Source organism: Muscardinus avellanarius (genome assembly GCF_963383645.1).
Source record: "Muscardinus avellanarius genome assembly, chromosome: 11".
Taxonomy (NCBI): Eukaryota; Metazoa; Chordata; class Mammalia; order Rodentia; family Gliridae; genus Muscardinus; species Muscardinus avellanarius.
Genome location: NC_137797.1, coordinates 98,707,183 through 98,734,425, shown reverse-complemented (window position 1 = coordinate 98,734,425; position 27,243 = coordinate 98,707,183). Strand labels below are relative to the sequence as shown.

Genomic DNA, 27,243 nt, shown 5'->3' with positions numbered 1-27,243 from the left:
CTTCATCTTTAGCTGGACTTGGAGCAGTGGCTCCTGGATGGTTGTATTAGATAGTATCCTTGTTGCCATAATCCCAAAGCCTGACTATATACCTTAAAGAAAGGAAGATTTATTTGCTCACAGTTTCTTGAAGATTCTGGATTCAGTCCATGTGAGGCTGGGGTCTGGAGCTCAGGACGCGGTGTCGGGAAGCAGAGAGAGGGGGAGAGGGAGAGGGAGGCTCTGGTCCTCACACCAAGGAGGCTGGAAGCAGAGCAAGCAAGCAAGCGGATTCAAAGACACAAGCACCACCCCTAAGCCGTACCCCAGGGACCCACCTTCCTCAGCTACTCCCCACCTGCCTAGGTTACCACCCAGTAAGTTCATTACAGTGGATTTATCTGCTGATGAGATCACAGCCCTCATGATTCAATCACATCATCTCCTACCACCCATTTAAAAGCTCTTTAGGGGACATTCTATATCTGACTCTAACAGAGGCTCTTCTTTGGAGGGCAGTGATAGCCTGACCCAGAGCAGAGACTGTGGTGACAGGCCCAGAGACAATCTGGGTACCTCTCCAATTTGAAGCACAGAAATTTGCCAAGAGTGGCTAAGTTTCTATTTCAAAGGAACAGTGCCTGGGTTGTCCCAGTCTTTGGTTGGGGACTAGGAGAAGCTCTTTTAGTAAGAAGGGCCATGCTGCCAGGCTTCTATGGGTCTGGGACAGGGCTCAGTGGGCACTGGACCTTCTTTCTGCCTTTGCTGATCATTGACCACCCTCACTTTGGTCTGGCAGGGTTGGAGAGATGATTTTCTTCCTCTCACAAGACCACCAGGAGCAGGTTTTCAACCTTCCTCCCTGTGCTTAATGCCAACTTGTGGTATCTCTGGGAGGTCTCTGATCACAAATTGGAAGTTCCTGAAAGTTGCAGTGAAGTTTGGGCAGTAACACAGATAGATGTTGGTGGTTCTCCTCCAGAGCAGTGGTTAGGCCTGCTCAGATGGCAGATTCTTCTGTCTCAAGACCACTCCACACTCCTCCCAGCTTCATCATGATGAGAGCTGCTTGATAGCTGCAGGGATGTCGACCACGGTGATCCTGGGGTATGGGGCTCCCTGGGGACTCGCTCACCCTCACTGTAGGACCATGTGCCTATGATCCTTTTGATCCCAGCTGAGGTTGGTGATATCTAAGAGGAGTCCCCGAGTCCCCCCTTTGTCCCCTGCATTGCCTACATGTTCCTCTCCCCGCCCTTCCTCTGACAAACCCGTTTCTTAGACCGAGATGTGCTGCAGCTGATGTTCTCGGCTCACAGCAGGGCTGGGACCGGAGTACACTGAGGCCTCTGGGGTCAGCGTTGAGGTGGCTTGGCAGGACTGTGGGGAAGGAGGCTCACAGAGTATCGGTTTCCAGTGTTTGGCCAGGGCTGCCTCCCATTCACTCTTGCTCTCTAGAGGGAAGACGTGGTCTTGTGAAGCCACAGGCAATCTCTGGATAACAACAACAAGACATAAACAATCAGTATAATCTCACCAGGAGCCTGGAGCAGCGGCTGGAGCGCTGTTGGAGAGAGAAGGCCAGGGGTGGAAGTCCTCCCCCCCTCCAGCCTCATTCCTCCACCCTTTAGCTACCTAACCTCTTGTGAAGTGAGGGCTGCAGGATTGCTTGTCCCACATGGGCAATGTGGATGGACCCTGGGGCCAGGCAACCTGGGTCCCATTCCTGGTGTTGCTGCCTCTTAGCTCTAGGTCCATGACTGAGCACACCAGCCCGAGGGCTCTGGGCTGCACTTGTTGTTCTGGAGGGATGCTGGTGTCCTTGGCGGTCGCTCCAGCTCCAGAGTCCTGTGGCCAGACCCATTTGTTCCTCTGAAACGTTTCCATGTCCATAAGCTGGCTCAGCCCCGAGCTGTCAGCACAGTGATGTTGAATGGTATCATAGCACTCTGTTGCTTGACAAATAAAGATACAAAAAGCCTCCTTTTACATTGGAAATATCTTTTATTTTTTAGACTATCCCTGATTCTTCTCCTAAATGTTATAAAAATCCTGATAAGCTTGTAAGGCAGAAAGATTTCAGGCATATACAGTTTTAATTCAGTTTAGGTTGGATTTCATGAGCACCAGTGTGCTAATGTTAATGCCCCCAGGATGGGGAGCAGGGATCTGAAAATGCAGAGAGGTCTTGGGGCTACCATGGCCTCTCCATGGGAATGGAGAAGCCCTCTCTGGTCTTTCTACACTCATGATCAGGTGGATACTTGAGTGACTTCAGTTGTTGGCATGAGAGAAATATTCAGAAACGATTCTTAATGGTAATTGAATTATTTTCTCAGAACTGAATTAGATTTAATTCTGTTGGCCAAAGGGGTCACCAACTACTTTCTGGGGTATGTTTGTAAAAAATATATCAGTGAGACCCTGTTTCAAAATAAAATAAAAATAGGGATGAGAGTGTAGCTCAGAGGTAGAATGTCCCTGGGTTTAATTCCTAGTGCAACTTTTTTTTTTTTTAAGTTGGCAACTGTAGCCAGGGTGTGGTGGCATATGGCTATAATCCCAATACTTAGGAGATGGAGACAGGAGGATTGTAGGTTGGAGGACAACCTCAGTAAATAAGCAAGGCCCTCTGCAACTTAGTGAGACCTCGTTTTAAGATAAAATGTAAAATAGGGCTGGAGTGTAACTCAGAGGCAGAATGGCCCTGGGTTCAATCGCTAGTATGGCTGACGAGGACTCATTTCCTTTGATCAGAGTGCTCATAACCTCTCCTTGGATACCTCTCTCTGATACCAAGAACTGGAGAAACAGATTTTGTAGAGCTTTGGGAAAATGGAATTCTGGTGAAAGGCATTGCACAGTCTTGTGGTACATTCCAGTTGAGCTGGAGAAATTTTCTGCCTTGTCATAAAATGTAAAACCACATTTCTCATCCCTGGAATAGCTGTGTGTCACGGATGGGCCTGCTTGAGTGTTCCTGCATAAATGTTTGTGTTCTGATTTCTCCTTTTCTGCTGGCCAGAACCAAATTATAGTTACAGCTCATTTTAGATGAACTTAAATCTTAGTTACTTGATAAGATTTGGGAGCCTCTCCATGATATATATTATTTATCTATAAAGCCTCTTTTAGAGATGGGTCATATCCTCTGATCTCTTACGTTTGATGTCAAGTTTCATGATGTCAAGTTCATAAAATGATGTTTTCTGACCTTGTCCTACGATTCTGGAAATGCATTGTGGTTAAAGTCTGTGAATTACTTTGGGGCACATACACAGGATATTTGGGCAATCCTGTCGATAATTTTAAAAAGGGTAAGGCGATAAAGGAACGAGGATTATTCACTCATGATTTTAATCTAACAAGAACTGGGTTTCCCCAGCGAGGCTGCTGTGAACCCATGTAGTGCTGCACTAGGTGCTTGAGGAATACAGAAGAAGAATCCCCTGCTGTCCCTGCAGCCAAGAGGCAGTCCTTGCAGCTAGATAGAGCTAGTCACCTTAGTAGCGCCCTTTGCAGGCACATCAGCAGGAACTTCACCCATTTTATCTAACCCTTACAACAAAATTGTGATGCTTCTCATTCTTCTTCTTGTTCAGACAAAACCAAACCAAACAACACTGAGGCTCATTTGGTTAAGGGACTGGCTCAAGTTCCACGGGTATAAAATCCAGGATTCAAATTTTCATCTCTCTGAATTGGAAGCCCCAAGCTCTTTCTGTTTTCCTATGCCATCTTTGCTATGCCTGAAAAACCCTCAAAATCCAGAAACAGAAAAGAAAAGACACCAGCTAGGCCTAGAGAACAAGGAACATTCTTTTTTTTTTTTTTTTTAACCTCGATACACATTAACCTCCAATTTTAGATCTTGGGTTAGTAAAACAACAACAATAAACCCAAACAAAACAACAAGGCTGCATTTGGTGACGGTCCTGCTCACGACTTTTCATGCATTTATTTTTGTTTCTTGAGATGTAACCAGTCACACCAGCTAGGATTTCACTCGGGCTCTGATGTTTTTCTTTTTATAAGAAGGTGACAATATTGCATGACCCGAAAGGAACACGATGACCAGATGTTAGCACCGCAAAACTGCATTCCAGCTTTTATTTTCATGTCAAACAACTTCTATTTGGGGAAAATGGGGAAGCAGCATGATTTGCTGAAGAAAATGAATGTCCCTGCACTGGGAAACAATTTCCCATGGAGGATAAACTTAAGCGCAGTGGAAAGAGCTTCTCAAATCATAATGGCTACCCAAGGTAGAATTTTACCTTTCACATAAAAATCTAGGCGGTGGCATGGGGCTGCTACAGCACTCCGTGGAGTCAAACAGAGCTTTTCTCTTCACACTTTGCTGTTGCTGGCCTGATTTTTGACCTCAGGGTCTATGATACTTGTCCCCATGTTCCAAGCAGCAGCAAATTAAGAGGAGGGAAGAAGACGAAGGGAACAAAGGTATCTACTTGCTGTCATTGAAGAAGGTTACCAGAAGCTGCTCTGGATGTCCACCTGGCCAGAAATTACTGTTATAGAAATACCTCTCTGCGAGGGAGGTGTACTCTTCATTTTACATAGCCATCTGCTCAGTTAAAAATGCAGATATGAGAATGGCTGTCAGGGGACATCCAGCTGTCTGCCACCGAGGCCATGGAATTTGACCCTTGCTCTCCCAGCCTCCCTCAAACTTTGAACATCTGCACTCACTTACTGGACATTTGGCACCCACCCAAACCACCAAGTCTAGACCACGTTAAAAAGACATTCATCCCAATTAAGAAATGAAGACAAAATGTAATATATTAAAATTAATGATGTCTTGATTTCATTTTTGTGAAAGAGATGATACCGTTGGGCATCTTTCACCAAAAACAATATTTCTGGGGTGGTGATAGAGAGCCAGGCCTCCAGGTCAGCTTTGTAGATGGCTCCTTTTCTTATCCTTTAATTTGTATTGAATCACAGGAGCTTAAATTACAGTTAGAAAAGCAGCCCATGATTGATGACCCTGTCTCAGAGTCCTGGATATTTCAGCCAAAGGTGGACATTGAAATCAGGGAGGTTTCTTGCCAGAGACCCTCGGGTATTTTGTCAGAACAACACCACACTTGGAAGGCAGAAGGTTGAGTGTTTCATCTTAGGCCGCCACTCAGATTCTTTATCTACCCTTTGATTGGATTACAGTCTGTAAAACCAAGTGTTTGTATTCTCTTTCAACCCTTGGATTTGGGTTTTAACTATTTCTAGGAATATGGAATGTCTCTCTCCAAGGAAAGAAAAAAACCCCCAAACAAACAACAGGTAGAAGAAAAGCTGTCTGCATTCAAAAAGTACTTTGATCACACTCTCTGTGTAACTCTGGGACAGTCATTTAAATATCCCCTGACTTGGTTTCCTCGACTGTAATATACAGTTTACAGTCTTACAGATAGCATGGTTGGAAATGCCATATGTATTAAGCCATATAACCACCTGGCTCTGTTCAGTCACATCACACACACTCAATAAATAAGCATTGTAATTATTGTCATTATTTGCAGACTTTAGACTATGCGAGCCTTTCACACCATGGTTAAATCTTCTTGTGGGATCCTTGTTTATTTTTCATTCTTTCACCTTATTGATTGTGAGCTGTCATCCCTGGAGTGGGGTTAGATTCAGGATGTTTGAATTACTGAGCATATGTATTTTGGAGCCAACATTTAAACATAATCGACATAGCCTTCATTTGCATTCTGAGTGCCCTAAAATATGGTTTTATCACCATCTTTTAAAAACATATGTACCTTCATAGTCAGTGTCCTTTGGTGGGGAAAGTAGTGTTCAACGCACCATCAGTTTCTTTGGCTCCTGGCTGTGAGTTAACAGTTTCCGCTATAATCATCAACACTAAACTGAGATCTGGGGAGCATTATTGTTGAACAAAAACTGGTCTGTGTAATGAAGCCAGGGACTGATTTTCAAAAAGAACACCTGCTTATGTTTATTGTACAGAGTTGGTACCTTCTTGAAACTCACCACCACACATTCTGCATCACAAGTACCCAATAATTCAATAAAACCTTCTTTCTCCAGGAGCATGAGTGTTCAGGGGTAAATGGAACCACCAGCAGCACCTCTCTGTGAAGCATACTGGCTAGGACCTGATTCCCATTCTGTCCCCCAGTGGCTTTATCCTAAGGCAAGTGATACATTGGCCAGTTCTCCAGGGTCTCCTTATGGTCCCCTGTGGACTTTATGTTGATTTCCTATAGTCCAAGAAAGAATGTGCTATCCTTTGCGCCATATTCTCTCTGGACACAATATTTGTGATTAATTTCCGCAGATAGATAGTTTTAGAAGTGTCTCACTAATAATGGGATGTTTCAAGATTTTCCTACTCAGTTTTTGTCCTAATTCTTTAGTGATGGAATTAGTTAAATTAATATCAGAAAGCAGTTTTTCTCTGTGTGTATTTGCTTGGGAAAATATCAAGGTTTATTTGAACATGAGGCTGAATCCCTGTTGTAATCTGACAAATACTTATAATAGGCACAGCAACCCAAGCCAGATGGACTGCTCAGTCAATAAAACCTAAAATTCTAGAATTCCACTGTTTTTGCTTTCCGTTTCTTTTCAGTTTTGAGTGGCTTCAGCGCACAACACAGTCACTTGTCTTGGGACCTAGATTCAGGTTCTGTGTTCATACTGGAGCCCTGTTCGTGAGCTGCGATTGTGATGTTATTTAGAGTTGCACCGTTTGCGTTACTGTTCCTATCACCACGCACAGGCATGGGCGGGCCTCTTTTGTGATTTTGGACTATAACAGAACACAATAGTAGAACAGAAAACAAACTTGCACAGCGAACAAGGAAAACATGTGGATGGAGACAAATTTCAGGCTGTTGGCTGAATACTAGCAGCAGTGCACTGACCGGTTTTTATTAAGAGAGTAGTGAGATTTCTGTGAAAGTCAGAATTGCTTACAGTTCAGATCTGTGAACAAAATTGTTTTGACTTTTCTTTTTTGTCTTTTTCTTAGAAGTCCCAAACTCCTAAGAACCACACTTTTGGAACACTACCCTGTTTGTTTGTTTGTTCCTTTGTGGTATTAGGGATTGAACCCAGGGGCATTGAACCCAGTTACACTCCCATCCCTTTTTTAAAAATTTGAAACAGTCTTGGTAGGTTGCTGAAAATCTTGCTAAGTTGCTGAGGCTGGTCTCAAACCTGTGATCCTCCTGTTTCAGCCTCCAAATACTAGGATGACAACCATGCACCACCACACATGGCTAACCTGTGGCTGTTGAGAGCATTTCTGAAACAAAATGGATGAATTGGGTATGGGCAGGAAAGAATTGGTTCCTAGTGAAATTTAAGAGAAACAAAAATGAGGAATTGAAGGAACTAGTCTGGGCTTCTAGAGTTGGGGAGTAGGAATTTAAGCTATGTCCTTACAAGTGTTTCCATTTCTTCTTTCTTTGTGTCTTGCAGAGTAAAAGCCAGGGATCCGTCTTTGTCCGGATTCACGCCCCGTGGCAGGTGCTGGCCAGAGAGGCAGAATTCTTGAAGATCAAAGTTCCCACCAAGAAAGTATGACCATGTTTCTCCTGGGTTCTGGGCCTTTCGAGGGCTGGATGGATGCAAATAGTTGAGGAATAGGGCCAGGTGGGATGTGGGTTTTGCGGAACTGAAATAACACTCACGTCCCTGGGGACCCTAAGTATGCGGCCCTAAGGTGAGTGAAATGGGGAAGAGTTGGGGACGAGAGAAATCCTTCCACCCCAGAGCACTGCCTGGGCTAAGCTTCCTGAAAAGCATTGGCCTGCTCCATCTTCCTTGTTTCTGTTATGCCTCTGTTCCTGATTTTCTTGGGGCCTCAGAATTACCAGGCACTTCTCTAGAGTTAGCACTGCAATGAGAGCAGACAGCAAGCCATGTCAACTGGGAGGGCCGTCTGTGTTCAGGGAAAACAGCATCAAACTCACTGTGGAGATAAGATTCTACTGAAAATTGTGTGATGGTGGCTTTTCACTTATCTTTTCCATAAAACAGGAGGTTCTTAACCAAGCGAGCTGATTAATATCATCCAGGAAGTGTTATTCCTGTGTTCATACCAGTGTCCCACCTCTGGGACTTTGACCCAGTTGACTGGTGTGGAATGAGGTTCTCCATTTGTATTATGAAAAACATATCCCCAAGAGGTTCTGATGCGCACCATGGTTGAGAGACATATACTTTTCAGTTAGAATAGTCTATATGTAGTTTTAAAATCCCCACAGGGGCCGGGTGTGGTGGCGCATGCTTGTAATCCCTGTGCTTGGGAGGCGGAGACAGGAGGATCGTGCTGGTTCAGAGCCAGCCTCACTGGCTTAAGAGACCCTGTTTCCACGGGCTGTTATATTGTAGCCCGGAGGGAGAAGGGCTTCCAGGAACCCCAGTACCACCAAAAAAAGAAAAATCCCCACAGGGAATTCCTAGGTGACATGTCTCCTTTTATAACAAAATCCAGCAAACATCTCTAAGGAGAAAGGAAGCATGTGCCCACAGATTTCCCATTCTTTTTTTATGTGTGCATTGTAGTCAAACATCTTAATTATTGTACAAGATGGCAGAGGCATGCATGCACATAGCACTTACTTGCCCTTCCTACTCCATCCCCTCCCTCCTTCTCATGTTTGGCTTAGTGATTGACTTTGGTATGTTTGTGTATGTACATCATGTACTAGATGGCTCTGGCTCTCTCTCTCTCTCTCTCTCTCTCTCTCTCTCTCTCTCTCACACACACACACACACACACACACACACACACTCAACATTGTTTTACAAGTGCTTTGCAAGGATCATCTTCATCCACCACCATGACCGCGATTTTCATATTTCTCATCATTGATGGCCCCCACCTTTGTTTCATTCTGCACTCCCATTATTACTACCTTCTCATCACCACTCCCACTGCTGGCAGCATCAGTTATAGCCAGCAACACTGTGTTAGTAAGTTTTTCATCACTGTGTTAAAATACCTGAGAAAAACAACTTAAAGGAGAAAAGACTGATTTTGGCTCACAGGCTTAGGGGTTTCAGACCATGGTTGGCTGGCTCCCTTGCTTGGGGCCTGAGGTAAAGCAGAACAGAATAGTAGAAAGGCGTGTTGGAAGGAACCTGGTCAGCTCATGACAGGTAGGAAGAGGGAGGGAAGGGGAGAGAGCGGGGAGGGGGAGAGGGAGAGAGAGAAAGAGAGTGAGTGTGTGTGTCAGGAAAAATAGTTCCCCAAATCGAGCTCTCCTAAGGCGGTTGTCTGCCTGAAGCCAGGACCACACTGATCTTTTTTCTTCATTTGTACTTGGCTTCATATCCTTCATGTCCTGGGTTTAGCTCTCTGGCTCCTCCTTCCACTGCCTTCAAATGCAGGTGCCATATTTGTCCTGGGCTTCTGCTCCTCCTCCACTGAAGTTCCCAAGTCTCAGCCTTGGATGGAGGCTTCTGCTTTCCTCTGCTGGGGTCCTAACTTGACCAAATCGTCCACTTTTCTTTCTTCTAATTCCAGTGTATTCTTTTCCTTTCTCTGGTTCACCTGAATAGCTAGTGGGTTTTTTTTTTAAATCTCATTAGACTTGTATCTTGTTTTCTGTTCTAATCTCTGCTGGCTGATCCTTGGAAAGAAGGTGAGCAAACTGTGCTGCCTCCGCCTCTGCCATTTCTGCCTCCCAGAATGATCCTCTTAGCAAGGACCAGACACCTAGAAATGTGGGTCCTTCTGCCCTCCCCAACTTGTCTGTTCTTCTTCTGCTCTCTCTTTCCCGACCTTCCTTCTTATCATGCTTTCTTTCCCTTTCTCTCTATTCCGCCCATCTAATTCTCCTGGCCTCCTTCTCATTCTCTGCACACCCAACCATACCTCCTTACCTCTTCCTTCTCTGCCATCTTTTCCTCTTTATTTCCAGGCTCAGTCCCCAAGTCATTTCTGCCCTGCTCCCTCTGGTCTCTGCTCTGCCCCTTTACAGACTCAGACCTTAGAGTATAGTTTTGCACCAATGATGAGGATCAGAGTTTCAGATTAATTTTTACAGACATATATGCATCCTACCCAACATGCCAAGTTATTTCTCCTCGTCTGCTTTGAAGACCCACTGTGAGGTCAGCTATAGCCCCTGAATTGTATGCACACTAGCCACCTGGAACTTACCATCTGTAGTTTATGTGGGATTTGCCCTTGGATTTGCAGGTGAATTGATTTGGATGAGGACACATTACGAAGCAGCCATCACTGGGTTTCCTCCTCTCCTCCCCTCCCCTCCCCTTCTCCCCTCTCCTCTCTCCTCTCCTCTCCCATCCTATCCTCTCCTCTCCTTTCCTCCCTCTCCTTCTTTCCTCCCCTCTTCAGTACTAGGAATTGAGCCTGGGTGCTCCTTTTCTTTCTTTTTTTTGTGGTACTGAGGATGGAACCCAGGGGTTTTTCTACCTCCGGGCTATCCTCCAAGACCTATTTTTTATTTTATTTGTAAACAGGGTCTTACTAAGTTTCTGAGAGCCTCACTAAGTAGCTGAGGCTGGCTTCAAACCTGTGCGATCCTCCTATCTCAGCCTGCCAAGCTCAGGGATTACAAGCGTGCGCTACCACGCCTAGCCGCTCTATTTCTTAGCTATATCCCCTGTCCTTGTTATTTTGAAAAATTTGAGACAGCATCTTGCTAAGTTCCTTTTTCATTCTGGCAGACACTGCACTGCTTGAGTCCTCAATACAGACTTTCAGCCTTCCTTCATGTTTCAGTTGGCATTCTCATTGCTGTGGCCCAAAATACCCGATGACCACAACCTCGAGGAAGGAAGATTTATCTACTCATGTCACTGGAGGTTTCAGAGATTTCAGTCCACGTTAGGTCAGTGTCTATGGAGCTCAGAGCATGGTGGCAGGAAGCAGAGGGAGCTAAGAAGGGAGTCCATGGACGTACACACATCTGTAATATCTCCTAAGACTGTACCCCCAGTGCCCTACCTCCCCCAGCCACACCCTACCTGCCTAGGTTACCACCCAGTAAATCCATTACAACATAGTTATCCACTGCTGAGATAGGGCCCTCATGATTCATTTATGTCACCTCTGAACATCAATACATGAGCCCTTCCAGGAGACATTCTATATCCAAACCTTAACGCTACCAACTTATTTACCGAGTGATTTGGGAATCACTCAGTGGTTTGCTTATCTGAGATTGGGCATAATAATACCTGCCCTATTTTTCCTAGAAGACAATTGTAAGCATCTTATTCTTAATGAGTTTTGTTCAAAAGCAGGGGTATATCATTACATCTGTTTTCTCATGTAATTTTTATGTGTCTATTCATTTCCTAGTTCCCCAGTCAACTTCCTTCCTGACTAAACAGGCAGCCAGCACTGCTGGAGCTCCCACTGTGTGAGGTCTTTGGAGAAGGGCTGGGGCTATAGAAGCAGCCCGGCCCTCAGGGAGCTGACCATCAGGGTGCAACAGGAAGAGTGCACAGACCCAGACTCTGAGCAGTGAGCAAAGCCTATGTCTGTAGCTTCATCAGCAGATCACAAATTCCATTTATTGGTGTGGTGGGCCAGGGGGCTGGGGTGAGGCTGAGCTAAGTGGTCACTCCAGCCGGCTGCAGATAAAGCAGGAAGTGCTTTTCCCTAACATGTCTGCATCCAAGACTCCACACAGGTGGGACTTTCTGGCACCCTCTGCGAGTTCAGCCACATGGCCCCAGATCCTCTTTGTGTGCATAGAATTCGGGGGCTATAGCTGACCTCACAGTGGGTATTCTAAGGAGATGAGGAGGATATATCTTAGCATGCCGTGTAGAATGCATATGTTTTTAAAAATTAATCTGAGACTCTTATCCTCGGGTGGGATATAAGTTAACCCCCAGTTCCTGCAGTCCATGAGGGGAGTATGGAGCAGGGTAGTCTCAGTCTGTGTGTGTGTGTGTGTGTGTGTGTGTGTGTGTGTGTGTGTAGAGTGGGATTTGTTCAGCCCTGTGACATTTTTCCTTTTTTGATGGGTTTGGGAATTGGGTAAAATTAGAATAAACCATATTTACAGCGAGCTGCATCTGGTGGGGTGGTGGGATGGGGATGTGAAGGAAGAACAAGGAATGGTGTGTGATTGGTTAAGCATCCTTCAGGCCAACGGGGGTTGGATCATAACCTAGAAGGGCCCAGAGAGACTGAGAAGATGGGGAGGAAGTCACGGAGTGGAGATCTCAAACCTGGACCAATCCATCGCCATGCGTCCAGGGACTTGGCGTTCTGAGCACAGATATTAACTGGGAGGGGAATCTTGGAAGGAAGCATTTGTTTTCCAAAAACAACAACAGAAGAGCCAGCGTTCTGTGAGGGACACTCAACATGTATGCGCAGGGGAGGTGGGAAGGCTTGGCCTTTGGTTCTGAGCAGCCTGAGGTGGTTTGAAATGGGTGCTGTTGGAGGCAGGTGTTTTTGCATGTCTGCTCATGACCAGGTGGCCCCCCAGGCCTGGTGGTCATCATCTCCATTTATTTCTTGCTCACCCATTTACTATATGAGTGAACACCCCTTTCTCACCCTTGACATCCACGTTCCCCAAGCCCCAAGGCTGGAAATGGATGAGGGGCCCATGTGGAGGGTTATTGGAGGGAACTTTCTCAACAGTGGAATGCTAATCCAGCCAAAGTCCACTAAGTTTGGAAGTAGTGACACGTGGCATGCCTGAAATGAGGGAATCTCATTTTTGTCCAGTCAGTCAAAATTTTTGTGGTTATTTTTAATTCTATTTTTTTAATTTTTAATTTTTGTGGTACTGGAGATTGGACCCAGGGGCATTCTACCTCCAAGCTACACCCCCAGCCCTATTTTTTATTCTTTATTTTGAAACAAGGTCTCACGAGGTTGTGGAGGGCCTCACTAAATAGCTGAGGCTGACCTTGAACCTCAATCCTCCTGTCTCAGCCTCCCAAGTACTGGGATTACAAGCATGCGGCACCATGCCCAGCTGTTTTTGTGGTCATTTTTAATAGAGCAACTGATACTGCAGAGATCTTGTTTGCTGTCCCCAGGATCCTGTACAGACTTTAGCTCAGTGCCCTTTGCATGCATGTAAGTGCTGTCAACTTCTAACCAGTCAGACGGTTTTAGGAAAGCAAGCATAGAGCTTACCCAGCTCCCAGACGTGAATAGTAAGTACCAGGGAGGCTGGTGGGAAGCTGCAGTGTTAGAGGTAGCATGCCCCGCACCGAGGCACACCATACGTCATAATCACTCTCACTGCTGTTGATGCTGTTGTTCATGGAGACGTGCGGAGGGTGGCATAGCTGGTGCTAGATCATCAGACTGTTCCTTCTCTTTTTTTTTTTCCTCTATCCCTTCATAGCGTCTGCAGCATTGGGGAAAGAGGCCCTGTCCCTTTACTCTGCCAAGGCAGCCAGAAGCCCAGTCATGGACTCTGTGGAGAGGCAGAAACAGATGGCCTTTAGACTACATACTGGGGGATTTCTGTTTCCTAGAGCACGGGTCCTTGGGGCGTCCCTAAACATGATGGTTCCATGTGCAAGGTCTGCATTGTCATCCCTGGGAAAGCCAGCAGGAAGGCTGCTCAGGGCCTGCCGTGCAGAAGGGAGCTCAGAGGCAGCACTGCAAGGGAGGGGCAGAAGGTGTGACAAGACTGGTTGCTCTGCAGTTGGCCCTGCTCTCATGAACTTGGCTTCAGTTGATTCATACCTTGGTCTGTTTTTCCAAAGGAGACTTGAGAATGGAGTATAATAAAAATGAATACAAATGGATCATTTTTAAAAGGAGAATCATGGATTGGAGGAAGTAGAGAAGTACAGGGGAAATAGTGATAGTAGAAATTAAAAAATAAGGGTGACTGATCCAAATGAGACCAAATGTCATTCTGAGCTTCCTGGTAGCCAAAGCAGAAAGGACTCTAGCTCACAGCATTTCTAGAAAACAGGCAAGTGGTTTTTTCAGAGGAGGCATGTTGCTAAACTATCATGTTGCTAAAATATAATTTTTATGTAGGGGGCATGGATAATATAAGGAATCGTGTTTACAGTAATAAATTCATATAAGATGCTGAAATGGTCTTCCTATGGCCATTTCTAAAACTGATTCTGGATTAAACCTAAGGATGTAATATTAAACTGTAGTTCAGGGAGGGCTGTCTAGAAAAGTAACATATGCAAATTTCTGATCAGCTAACTTGACCAAAAATGGAAAGTTAGAGCAGTAACATATCTGCTACTTTAATTTCATGTTTTGAGATACTTGACTCTAATAAACTGTACTTATTAAGAGACAATTCACCTCCTTTTCACTAATGGAAAGCACATATGACCATCAGTTAAGACTTTCTGATCAGTGTGGGGACACTGAGCTGATATAATTCCAATTAAAAAAATAAAGAAGCTTCAGGTATTTTAATTAGATTGAGTGGCCCCTTAAGAGGAAAATATGAATCCCATTAAGCTTTATAAGTGATTGAAAATGGCTCTCAATATCTGACAACTGTCTTTCTAGAGATTCTGGTTCTGTAGCTGTAGCTTTTGCAAAAGTCTTGCAGGTTGATGCTCCTCCTGGCTCACTGCTTGTCCAGGACTGCAGCACCTCTTGCTTATCAGCCATCTAGATTTGAGGCTTGTATTAGTCAAGGGCCATGGTGCTCTAGAAACACAGAGATAGAGATAGATAGATAAACAGATAGAGAGGCATTGAAACTCTAAGGGTTGGTTCATGCAGTATGAAGTCTGAGAAGCCCCATGGTCTGTACCTGGTGAGCTGGAGACCAAGGAGAGCCAATAGTGTGGTTCTAGTCCAAGTCCAAAGGCCTGAGGATCTGGAGCTAATGGCATAAGTTCCTGTCTGAAGGTCTGCAGCCTTGAGACCCAAGAAGAACTGAGGACATTTTGGTTCAGGTCTGAAGGCAGGGAAGATTGGTATTACAGCTTGAAGCAATCAGTTGGGGAGCCCCTCTTACTAATGGACGTCAGCCTTTCTGTTCTAGCCAGGCCTTCATATGATTGGATGAGGCCCACCACATTAGGGAGATATCCATTGCTTTTTTCACACTGATAAGAAATTCTTACTGATGGTCATATGTACTTTCCATTAGTGAAAAGGAAATGAATTATCCATTAGGGAGAGCAGTTTGCTTTCTTCAGTCTACTGACTCAAATATTAATCTGTTCCCTAAATTCCCGTACACATATACCCAAAATAATATTTGGCTAAATCTCTGGGCACCCCTGGCTCAGTCTGGTTGGCACATAAAATCACAAGACTTGTACTTTGAAAGTCATTAATCCTCTTTACACGAAAGAGTAGTATTCGGGAAGATATATGTCTAAGTCCTAATTTTGGAAACTGCAAATGTGGTCTTATTTGGATAGAAGAATCTTTGGAGTAGTAATGAGTTAAGGATGTCAAGATGAAGCCATCTGGATTTAGGCTGGGACCTACATCGAACGACTGCTGTGCTTATGAGGGGAAGGCAGAGAGAAATTTGCAACAGAGAGGTATGCGGGAAAGAAAGCTAAGTGATGAAGGAGGCAGAGGCGGGGTGATGTAGCGATGATGCAGCACAGGCCAAGGAATCTGTGGAGCCAGCAGGGCTGGAAGAGGCAAGGAGGAATCCCCTAGAGCCTCCCTGGTGGCAAGACCCACTAACACCTCGATTTTTTTGTGGTGCTGGGGAGTGAACCCAGGGCATTCTACCTCCGAGCTACACCCAAGCCCGATTTTCATATTCTTTATTTTGAAACAGGGTCTCACTAAGTTGCTGAGAGCCTCATTAAGTAGCTGAGGCTGTCTTTGAGCCACGATCCTCCTGCTTCAGCCTCCCAAGTACTAGGATTATAACTGTGTGCCACCATGCCCAGCCTCCACTAACATCTTGAATTTGCCCCTGGCTTTCACAGCTGTGGGGAGTAGATTTCTGTTATTTCGAGCCACCCAGCATGTGGTAATTTATTATGGAGGCCCTAAGAAAGGAGAACACCCTTCTGTTGCGCTGGAAGCAATGAGCAGACAGTTCGAGACCTGGGTCTTGTAGGCTGGTTGATTTGCTCTGCATCCAAAGATTCATTCTGCAACTTCCCAGGTAGCTGGCAATAGGCTTCTCAGTTCACTGTCATCGGGTCTTGGGGTGTATGGAGGCTTCGTTGTGATGGACCTTCCTGTGTGACCTTGGCCTTTTTATGACTGATTCCCATAGTCCATTTCTCTTTGGAGAGGCTTACCATGATGTGGATGGAGGAGATCCAGGGTGGCCACTGCTAGGAAAGGCTGTTTGTTCAATCCAACAATCATTTCCCCATTTATATCTCTATTTCCAAAGAGAGTCATTGGCTTAAGTAAAAAACTTTAATGCTGGTAAGAAGGTCTGTGAATAAGGAGATTAACACGTTTTAAACTTTTCTCACCTTTTATAACTCTCACATTTGATTCTGAGGAAAAAGGTCTATAAAACCACTCTGAACACTGCCAATCAAAGCAAAGAATCTTAAAATCAGAAGATTTGTAGCCATAGGTATAGAAGTTTTTTAATACTAACAATATTACTCAAATAAATATATAGCAAATAGTCAGTTTATATCTACATATTTAAATTAACTGAATTTTAGTTAGTGATCAATGCTTCCCCTGTGCTGGGTCAGTTCATTGGAACCTTACGTTCATTTGTTTTCCTCCTCACACAGTATGAAGTAGGTACTAAATTGAGCCTCACTTTACAGGTGAGGAAACCAAGGCTCAGAAAGTTAAAACTTTACCCAGGCCACACAGTGTGAAGGGCTGACCGAAGGACTCAAAGCCATGTCTGTCTGGTTGCAAAGTCAAGCTCTTACTCGCTCAGTTTAATGAAAAATTCACACTGGACTCATTGTGGTTTAGAAAGGCACTTTGAAAAGGACATTCTGGAGAACCGTAGTCTATGTTTTTACAGAAAAAAAAATAAAAATGGTCTAACATACTCAAGAAATGCCATTGCATTTTACCTGACAGATGGAAAGTCCTGAGAAGTCCTGCAGTGGGGAGAATGGTTCAGTGTTGTTCCGCCTATTACTTGCTGAACATCCAGTAATACTCTGGGGAGTCAGTGTTCGTGGAACCCTGCTCTGGGGTGCAGAACACGCTCTGGGGAATCCCGTCTTCTATGAAATGGCCGGGTTGGGAGAGCAGCACATACAAGTCTTTACCTCTTGTTGCTCTGGAATAGCTTAGTGAGTTACTACCACCCTGGATTATAGCTGCGTCACCTGTAAAGCCAGGAAGGAAGTTGGATGTTGGGAGTGTCATTAGTGTCGAGGTCACCTCGGTCCAGCTAGGGAGGGGCACAAACTGCCCACCCAAGTGAGAATTGTTTATTCGCAGACAAGTTTCCAAGAACCAAATAAGATAATAACTGGGGACCCCTGACCCATAAGCAAAGACCCTCACAGTTTCCTTGTTTACCCTTTCCTTCCTTGATGCATCTGTGACTACCTTGGTGTTCTCTTCTGACTCACCTATGACTGTTTTGTTATATCATGTGATTAATATTTTTTTATAATGTTTTTGTTATGCCCTCAATAAAAACAAGCTACTGATGGGAGGACAGCAGGAGTAGAGACATCTCTCTCCTCTCCGACCTCCTCAGCTGCCATGTTGACTCTGTTGTTATTTATGTGAGAGACTGCCCCTCATCAGTCAATGGACATCAATGCCATCTGCTATAGGTGAACCCTAAATTCTTTATCATAATTTTAAAATGCTGAAGCCCACATGTAAATCAAAAGCTACTTTGTGAATTTGTTATTTTTCTCCTGTTATTTTATCTTGTTTGTGTGGTATTGGGGATGAAATCCAGCGGTGTTCTATCTCTGAGCTGTACCCCCAGCTCTATTTTATTTTTTATTTTGAAATAGAGTCGCACAGTGTTGCTGAGGGTCTCACAAAGTTTCAGAGGCTGGTCTCAAACCTGCAGTCCTCCTGTCTTAGCTTCCCAAATACTGGGATTACAGGTGTGTGCCACCATGCCCAACTCTCCTCTGTTACTGATATTTGTGGTGGGGCCTGAGACAGACACCTTTTGGGGTCTTTCACACTCTAATTGTATACAAATACCTAAGAGTAAAGATGCTCTGTATGCACCTGTTCAATCTGCACCGTAAATGAGGCACTACCCTTAGTCTGGAGCTGCAGATCCTGTATCTGTGGCTGCCCCATCTCCCTTAGCCTGGTAACATCACTGGGCTGTCTCTCAGTTCTACCTGACCTACCTGGATCGCTCTCTTCCAAATCGTATCTCTCTGTGGAGCCTATGTTGGACTCCCTGGTGTCGACTCTGGTCAACAGCACAGAACTTCCCTCTTTCTTCTATGAAGTCTTTCTCAATGCTTTAAAGATTCTCCTTGGTCCTACAATGATCTCCCTATTTCTTTCTGAATAAACAGCACCCCAGCCCACATCTCTCTCCTCTCATTGACACTCTTTTATTCCTTAAGCCTGAAATTATCTCACCTTTTCTGGAGACTTCATCAATGTATGGTGAAGAGTCACCTTGCCCATTGGCTTTGAGTGCCTTACTCTGAGTCTCCAAATGAACCATAAGTCCCTTAGAAACAAGAACTATATTTCATGTTTCTTGTGAGATCCCTGCAAACTCTAGTTCCGATTTAATCACTCCTTGGAACTATTTTGAGTAAATCCAGAAAGTAAAAACTGAGAGACTCAATGAGTCTTATGAAGGTGGAGGATGTGGGGATCCCTGGTCAAGGAGGGAAAAATTACTGCCTGCCTAGCTATCCAGATGCCTCCCTGGACAGAGTCTTTGTGTTATATAATCAATAACTTCTAAATGAGCCAGAGCTCTGCTGTGTACACAGGGCTGGCTGGCTGTAGGTGGGGGCCTTCCTCTTGTCATTGCCTGTTCCCAAACATTTGTTTTTAATAGAGGCGCAGCTGAGAGGGAAGGGTTTCTATTTCATATCTTTATGTGCCTTTGGTGCATGCTTTGATTACTATTTAAATAGGCTGCAAAGAGTGCAGAATGTTTTGACTTTTTATTCTTTTTGTTTCCTTTCTTCTTCTCTTTTTTGGTGGCACTGGGGATGGAACCCAGGGGCATTCTACCGCCATGCTTACACCTCCAGCCCTATTTTATTCTCTTTATTTTGAAACAGGGTCTCACTGAGTTGTAGAGAGCCTCAGTAATTTGCTGAGGCTGGGCCATGAATCTTGGATCCTTCTGTCTCAGCCTCCCAAGTACTGGGATTACAAGCGTGCATTACCATACCCAATCTCTCAATTTTCTATAACACCTTCTCATCTTCATAAGCCAAAGGAAAAAATTGGTGGCACCTAAGTGCAGTGGTTCCCGGGAGCAGACTGAGATGGCACCTGGCTGTGTGCCAGCCTCACAGATGGGCCTGGTCACATGGGGCTTCAGTATAGTGAAGTTGAAAGTATGGAGCCAGGTGTGGTGGCCCACCCTTGTAATCCCAGCACTTGGGAGACAGACAGGAGGATGGCGGGTTCAGGGCCAACCTTAGCTATTCCGCAACTTCATGAAACCCTGTTTCAAAATAAAGAAGAAAAATAGGGCTGAGGGTATAGCTTAGCGGTAGAATGCCCCTGGGTTCAATCCCCACTACCACAAAGAAAATAAAAATATAAATATGATGTCATAGGGAGTGAATTTAAGCTTTGTTGTGTTTAAACTAACAATGGGAAAAAATTAAGATACAATGGTGGTTTCCGTTTTTTAAACCTTCAAATCATGTCTGTCTGAATTGGAGTGGTACCTGCTGACTGGGGCTGACAGGGACCTGGACACTGGACCTGGAGCTGGTGGGGCCAGGGGTGGAGGGCGTGGCTAGGTGGACCGTTGACTCTTCCAGAGTGATGTCAGTTTTGAGAGTGAAGATACTGTTAATAATAATTTTGGCTGCACAAGAGTAGTAAACTGGGAGGGCCTTGAAATGGCCCTGCAATAGGGGCTGTGAGAGCATGGGCCCCACTCGGCCATGGCCACCCCTGTGGGTGGGTGGGAAGGCATAGCAGAGGAGAGGCAGAGAAGTGGGCAGGGGGCTGGTCTCCTGTACTCGGGCTCCTGGGCAGAGCCTTGGCCCAGTAAGAGCTTGTCAAGGGGCATGCTGGCTTACAAGGGCTTCCCAGACCTGAGGGTTAGATTGTCAGGAATTTTGCAAACTGGTTATTACCACATTGTCATCTTAGAATTGGCTTTGATGAAAGTATTTACACAGGGGAAACTTGCCACTGTTATGTGTCAGCTCCTCCTACTTGCACCCCTCAGCCCCAGGAGGCTGTCACACATGTACCAGGGTCCCACTGATAGGACCCCAAGACAGGGAATGAATGAGCCACAAAGTCAGAGTGGGACCCCCAGCCCCATCTGTCTCATGGATCATGGTTGGCCGGGGGGTGGGGGAGTGGAGCCTCATGTTGTTAAGTGATTCTGGCCCTGGTCCTGAGAGGGCCACTGGGCAGAGCAGGGCAGGGATGACAAAGTCTTTGTCAGGGACTCTGAATGGATCCCGGGCCTGTTGCCTCCGATGAGCAGTTGGTCTCCCACTTGCTTACTCTGCTCCAGCCAGAGGTCATTGCTCCTTCAAACACGAAGCCTGATTCCACTGGAGCCTTTCTGCTGGTCATTCCCTCTGCCTGTAAGACCTTCAGATGTGCATAGAACTCACTCCCATACTTCACTGGGGTCTCTTTTCAAACATCCCTTCCTCAAGTAGGTCTCCTCTGACTATCTTGTGTGTAAAATGGTCACATTCTCCTCCAATCTCCATCCCCTTGCATTTTTTTTTTTTTGTGGTGGTACTGGGGTTCCTGGAAACCCTTCTACCTCCAGGCTACACTCCCATACCTTTTTTATTTGGAAACAGGGTCTCTTAAGCCAGTGTGGCTGGCTTTAAACCTGCGCGATCCTCCTGTCTCTGCCTCCCAAGTATGGGGATTACAAGCCACCACCATGCCCGGCATCCTTGCATATTTATTTATTTACTCTCACACCCCACGCTACCTGACATGTAGCCATGCCTTTGTTACTTTGTTTGTTCTTGGTTGCATGGAAAACTCAGTGAGAGCAGAGATGGTGCTGTGCTTTGTCAACAGCAGCTTTAACAGTGCCTCACATACAGCAGGTGCTGCCTAAAATTGTGTGCACGTATGTCTTCACCATCTTGCATCCCACTAAGATGTATGACTACAATGCACCAATACAAAGTTAAAAAAATATTGAGGGTTAATGAATGAATGTGTCACACTGTTAGATCTCAACCACTGGTCATGGTTTGCCAGGGCACCTCTGGCCTAGCTTCTGAAGCTCCATCCAAGGGCAACAGGAAGGAAGACTGTGACTCCTTAAGGGCATCTTCAAGGGCTGGAGGGTGGGGCAGCATGATGGCACATATACCATTAGCAGCCAGCCCTGATCTGGGTTCCCAGTAGCCTCTTCTGTGATCAGAAAACATTTAGGAGTCTTAACTATACCTGAGACGAGGCTAGGGTGAGTATAGGAGGCCGTGGCCTTGTAGACAGTTACCTTTGTCATTCATTTATCACCCATCTTTCCATCCACCGATCTACTAATTGATCACTTGATCCACTCATCACATATCCATCTGTCCATCACCCACCCATTCACTCATGCATCTACCCATTATCAATCATTCCTCACTCATCTTCCATCCATGCGACTATCATCCATCCAACCATCTGCCCATTCATCCTTCATCAGCCACCATCATCCAACCATTCATTCATAAAATCACCTGTCCATCCATCCATCCATCTATCCATCCATATATTTATCAATCATTCATCAAGTCATCTGTCCATCCATCTGTCATTCATCCATCCATCCATCCATCCATCCATCCATCATCTCTCTGTCCAATAAAATTTGAGTGCCATTATGCACCAGATGCTCTGTTGATGGCTGGTGATATAATAATGACTACAACTGCCCCCATTGCACGTGGCTCCATCTCCATCTTTGGTATGGTGGCTTTGGTATGGTGAGGATTCAGGCATTTTATGGCTAGTTTGAACTGGGAGGCACCCAGGAAAAACAAGATGGTGTATGATGAGCATCAACCAACCAGGGAATCTCATTTAGGTGGAGGTGGGTGAAGGCACCGTCCGAGCTGAGGGCCGGATAGGAGTCTGGCAGGTGGGGAGGGTGGTGAGAACATCCCAGAAGAGGATTCTGAAGACCATGGCCTGTGTGAGGAGCTGAGAGGAGCCAGGGTGCAGGCAGCACGGGCAGGGAGTGGAGGGGCCGAGGCTGAGGAGGGAGGCAAGAGGCCTGACTCCTAAGGGGTCTTGTCAGCCGTGTAATTTTACGAGTTTGGATTTTATCCTAAAATGTAAAAGCAAGCATTCATTCACGTGCAGAGGATATGCTGACGACAGAAATAAAAACTGTAAACAAGTGCAGAATCAGACAACAGAGAGTGCGCCTTTTGTAAATATATTACCGACCACATTCAGCGTTCCAAGTGGCAGGAAACTTCCCTCAGGCACAGGTGGCAGGAGGCCCTGGCCAGCCTCTTCTCTTCATTTGCACACAGAAGCTTCCCTGTGGGTCTTATCAGCCTTCCGGGTGCAGTTGCCATTTTGACTGGCAAATGGCTTAGCACCCACATGCATGGATAAATGTGCTTACTGAGCGAGCACAGATGTTGAGCCGCGTGGAACGCCTCACATCCCCGCTTAGCACGCACACCGCAGATCTTTGCAGACACCAGCTGGGGTGGAGAATGGCAGCGAGTCCTGCTGCATCCCTGCCTTCCTTCGCTCCAGAGCCTGCCATTCATGTCCGGCTAGTGCCTTGCCTTCCACACAGCCCAGCCTCTCCATGAAATCCAAAGGGAGCAGCAGGTCCTCGAGTTAGGGCTCAGACCAGCCCTAACTCCCAGGACAGGTGTGAGGCCATAAACATTAACAGTGGAAGCAGAAGAAACTTCTCTCTGCCTCCCCACCACTCAGTATCAAGTAGTGCTAAGAGTAAGAATAAACAAAGCACAAACCAATAAAAAGAGACAGACGATCTGGATGAATTTCTGTTGACACCATACTCCTGGCTGGGCCACACTGTCCACCTTTACACCTGGAGTATATTCCTCCTGGGTTACCTGTCCTTCAAGGAAGAGGTCCTTGAAGGCTACTGCAAGTGTAAATGATACGATACAATTGTTTAATCCAGATTATATTGCTTATATTTTACACTGTTACACTTTCCCCCTGATCTTGGCGGTTATAAGCTCTCCTAATATGCGTGTGACATTGGGCACTAGGAAAGCTTTCTGAGCTTGCCTCAGTTTCCTCATCTGTAAAATGGGGGCAGTGATTTGCATACTATCTGAAAAAGACATCCCTGGAGTCCTGGTTCCCTGAATACCAGGAAAGCACATGATTTTAATGCAGAGAGGAAACAGATCAGCTCTCAGACCACACAGCTGTGCCCTCTGGAGGGGAGAGGCTGAGAGAGACAAGGAGGGAGAAAGAAACAAGAAAAAAAAATTTCAGTAAAGCCCTGAGCCTGTGACAGTGAGGCCAAAGGAAGCTTTTATGAGAACCACATTTGAGCCTGGGAATAAAAAAAATAAGAGCAACATACTTTAAAAATTATTTATGATTTTAAGCACATGAAAGGCGTATCGTGTACCCAGGGAGGGCATAATGGGGAGCAGCTGGCTCACATGTGTTCCGCCATTTCTGAGGATGTTCATAATCCTCTGATGTCCAAGAATAACAGTAATAATGATGCCACTGCTGATTGTATTAATAATAATACAGAGGACTGGGATGCCTTTCCGGGACTCTGTAGAAGGTAGAGAGAGCCTGGGCTGTTGGGGTTGGTGGGGACTGACCGAGAAATGCCAGCCTGAAGCCCTGCCAAGGATCAAAGAGTGTGAGGTTCAGGAAAGGGCCTTCGAGGGCAGAGTTGGTAACCTGGGCTCCAGGCCTGATTCTGCCACTGACTCTGGCAGTTCCCTGCTCTCCTGCCTGAGTTTTCTTACCTAGAAGGTAGAGATGGCCCTGCTACCTGGCAGGCCCACCTTGCAGCGTTTCCATGGACACAGGTGAAGTGTCACTGCCGGAGCACCCGGATGCACCCGCCAAGCATCCTGCGGGCTGTGGTGGTGGAGTCACCCTCAGTCTCGTCTTTCTCCAGCATTTGGCACAGCTCAGGACCTGACCCCCAGGAGGCGCCTGGAAATATTCATGCTGTGAATGAATGCTTCTTTTCCATCAAACGTTTAAAGTCATAGAATGTGAGACTCAGTCATGCTTTCAAAATGACTTAGTCCAGTTCCCTCTTTTACGATTTGTTAAGTGGGTCTGGCCTACAGCTCGGTCTTAGGCTAATGACCTGCCCCCACTGAGGAAACCTGAGTTCACCCCGTGCCCCATGAGTTACAGGATTTTCCTATCTGGCTGGGGCGGGGGTAGGTGCCATTCCCAGCCCTACCAGATATTTTTTTCTCTGGTCTGGAGTAATTTCCTCACATCCATGCTGCTAAATACTCCAGAGAAACCTTGAGCAGACCGCTGTGCCTCTCCCCTCTCAGGTGTTCTGCCCTGTGAAATTCTAGTTTCTCAGTCTCCCTTACTCAGGGAATTTGCTTCCCCTCCCGTCTCAAGGCAGGGACCTGGCACAGTCACCAGATATCACTACCCTTTGCTATCTGATATTAAGGATCTTTGTGTGTGTGTGTGGGTCTGGGAATGTAACTCAGAGGTATTCGAACTCTGAGCTACACCCTCTGCTCTAGTTTTTATTCTTTATTTTGAAACAGGGTCTAAGTTGCAGAGGGCCTCACTAAGTAGCTGAGGCTGTCCGCAAACTGTGATCCTCCTGTCTCAGCCTCCTAAAGCTGGGATTGCAAGTGTGCGCCACCACAGCTGGCTGATATTCAGGATCTTAAAAACACATTGTGTCTGGGTGTTTTCTTTCAGGTGGGTAGATCAATCTGGTCCCTGTTACTCTGTCATGGTGAGCAATAAAGGGCCCCAGTTTTCTCTTTAGAGGAGAAGGAAGGGAAGGGGAGAGTGTCTTACCCAAAGTCACACACAGCTGGTCAGTGTCACCAAAGCCCTAGGCCATTCAGAAATCCACAGTCTATGGGGGAGATAGACCAATAAACCAAGAATTAGGGACAGATAAGCAAATCAAGGAAAGTAAACACGGTGAAGTTTATGATGTAGGTCATTCACAGAGTGCCAAGGGAGCAGGGCAGAAAGTGAGGGGCCAAGGAAGGTTTCCTGGGAAAGCTGACACTTGAGGGAGTCCAGGAATAGGTGGAACACCTACAAAGGTATGAAGGGAAAAGCAGTCCCTTTGCTCCAAGCCTGCTGTGCATGGCATTGTACAAGGGGGACGCCTGCACAGGCTCTTTAGTGGATATGTATCTGGCTCCACCCCTCATTATGACTTCTTTATGACCTAAGTCTGCTTAGTCTGGGGACATCTGTGTAGGGTCTCCTTGTTTAGGGCTGTAGAGTTGATGTTACCAGGAGGTTTCTGGGGGACTTAGACCCTTCTACATTCTTGATGTTTTCCCAAAGTCCAATGCTGATGTTACTCTCAGAGATTTGGAACATCCCCCATAAAAAAAATGTTCAACATTCTTTTCTCTTTCCTGGTCTCGCTAAAGACATAGTGCAGTGGGGGGAGGTCACTCTTTGGGAACTGCTTGGACATTCCCAGCTTACCTTTTTTTTTTTTTTTTGGTGGTACTGGGGTTCCTGGAAGCCCTTTTACCTCCGGGCTACACTCCAGACCTATTTTATACTCATTTTTTTAAATTTGGAAACAGGGTCTCTTCAGCCAGCGCGGCTGGCTTCGAACCTGCGCGATCCTTCTGTCTCTGCCTACCAAGCATGGGGATTACAAGCGTGCGCCACCACGCCCGGCTCCAGCTGACCTTTCTGCCGAACCAGAATTGGGGACAATGCTAGATTTTAAACCTGTACCTACTAAATGCAGGCATTCCTGGCTTCAGCAAGGCTGGGCTGCTGGATGCCTTGGCACCTGCTGGGGACCAGAAGGAAAGCCTTTCAGGAAGCCAGAGCTTTAGGTCTGTGACTTTATTCCCTAGCTGGTTTGGGTTAATTTCTTCCAGGGCCCATGATCCAGTCTGAGCTCTTCCAGTGGCAGCAACTGCTGCTGTCAATGATGGGTCTTCAGAGACTAATGGAATCACTTATGAATTCCATCAGTCATTGATTTAACCAAAGATAGGGACATTTTGGACAATATCCTGCCCTCATGGAGATTATGGTTTGGCAGGGGCCACCTGGACACCGATCACATCCTGATTCAAACAGATGTAAAGTTACAATGGCTCCAAGTGCTATGAAGGAATTTAAGCCCATGAAATACTGTAAAGATAAGGCTGGGCCTTGTGGGGAGGCCAGGAAAGACTTTCCCCAGGAAGTTAAAACTGAGTCACTCCAGTGTAAACAGAGTTGGTGAAGGCAGAGGCACAGATGAAGTGTGTGGGCTCAGCATGTAGCAGAGCTGGAAAAAAGGGCCAGAAGCTAAGTCCTAGGAACAAAGGGACTGTGGAGCTGGTAATGGTGGGGAATTCTGTAGGGTCCTACGGGCCATGTCAAAAATTTTGGTCTTCATTCTTAGGTAACCACTGAAAGCTTTTGAACAGGCAGGCAACATAACTGCATTTTGCTTCAGAAAAATCACCCTGGCTCCAGTGTGGAGGTGGGCAATGGTAGGGTTCCCAGCTAAAGTACAGGACGCTCCGTGTATTAGTCAGGTTTCATCACTATAACAAAATACCTGACACCTGACACAGGCTACTTATGAAGAAAGGAGAAGGTTAATTGGGCCCACAGTTCTGGAGGTTCACAGTCAAGATCTGGAGGCCCCAACACTTTGAACTTTGGTGAGAGTGGCATATCATGGCAAGAATTCTTGTGAAGGTGCCTGTTCACATCTCAATCTAGGAAGAAGATGGGAGAGAAAGAGGGAGGGAGGGAGGGAGGGATGGGGAGAGAGAGAGGAAGAGGGAGAGGGAGAGAGGGAGATAGAGGGGGAGAGAGGGGGGAGAGAAGGAGAGAGGGGGGAGAGAGGGGAAAAGAGAGGGAGATAGAGGGGGAAAGAGAGACGGAGAGGGAGAGAGGGAGAGAGAGAGGGAGAGAGAGGGAGAGGGAGAGGGAGAGAAAAAGGGAGAGAGTGAAGGAGGGAGGGAGAGAGAGGGAGGGAGGGAGGGAAGGAGAAAGAGAGAGAGAGAGAGAGAGAGAGGGAG

General features: G+C 46.1%; 1 protein-coding gene across 2 annotated transcripts in view; it reads left to right on the top strand.

Moving 5' to 3' along the window:
* ANO2 (anoctamin 2) overlaps nt 1-27,243 on the top strand; it is a gene marked incomplete at both ends in the record, with an annotated part of 335,860 nt that overhangs the window by 58,936 nt on the left and 249,681 nt on the right. For both annotated transcript variants that reach the window (XM_080706316.1, XM_080706315.1), the window contains one exon: nt 7,456-7,554. In XM_080706316.1, the coding sequence (XP_080562442.1) occupies nt 7,456-7,554 (99 nt within the window). The remainder of the gene's footprint in view (nt 1-7,455; nt 7,555-27,243) is intronic.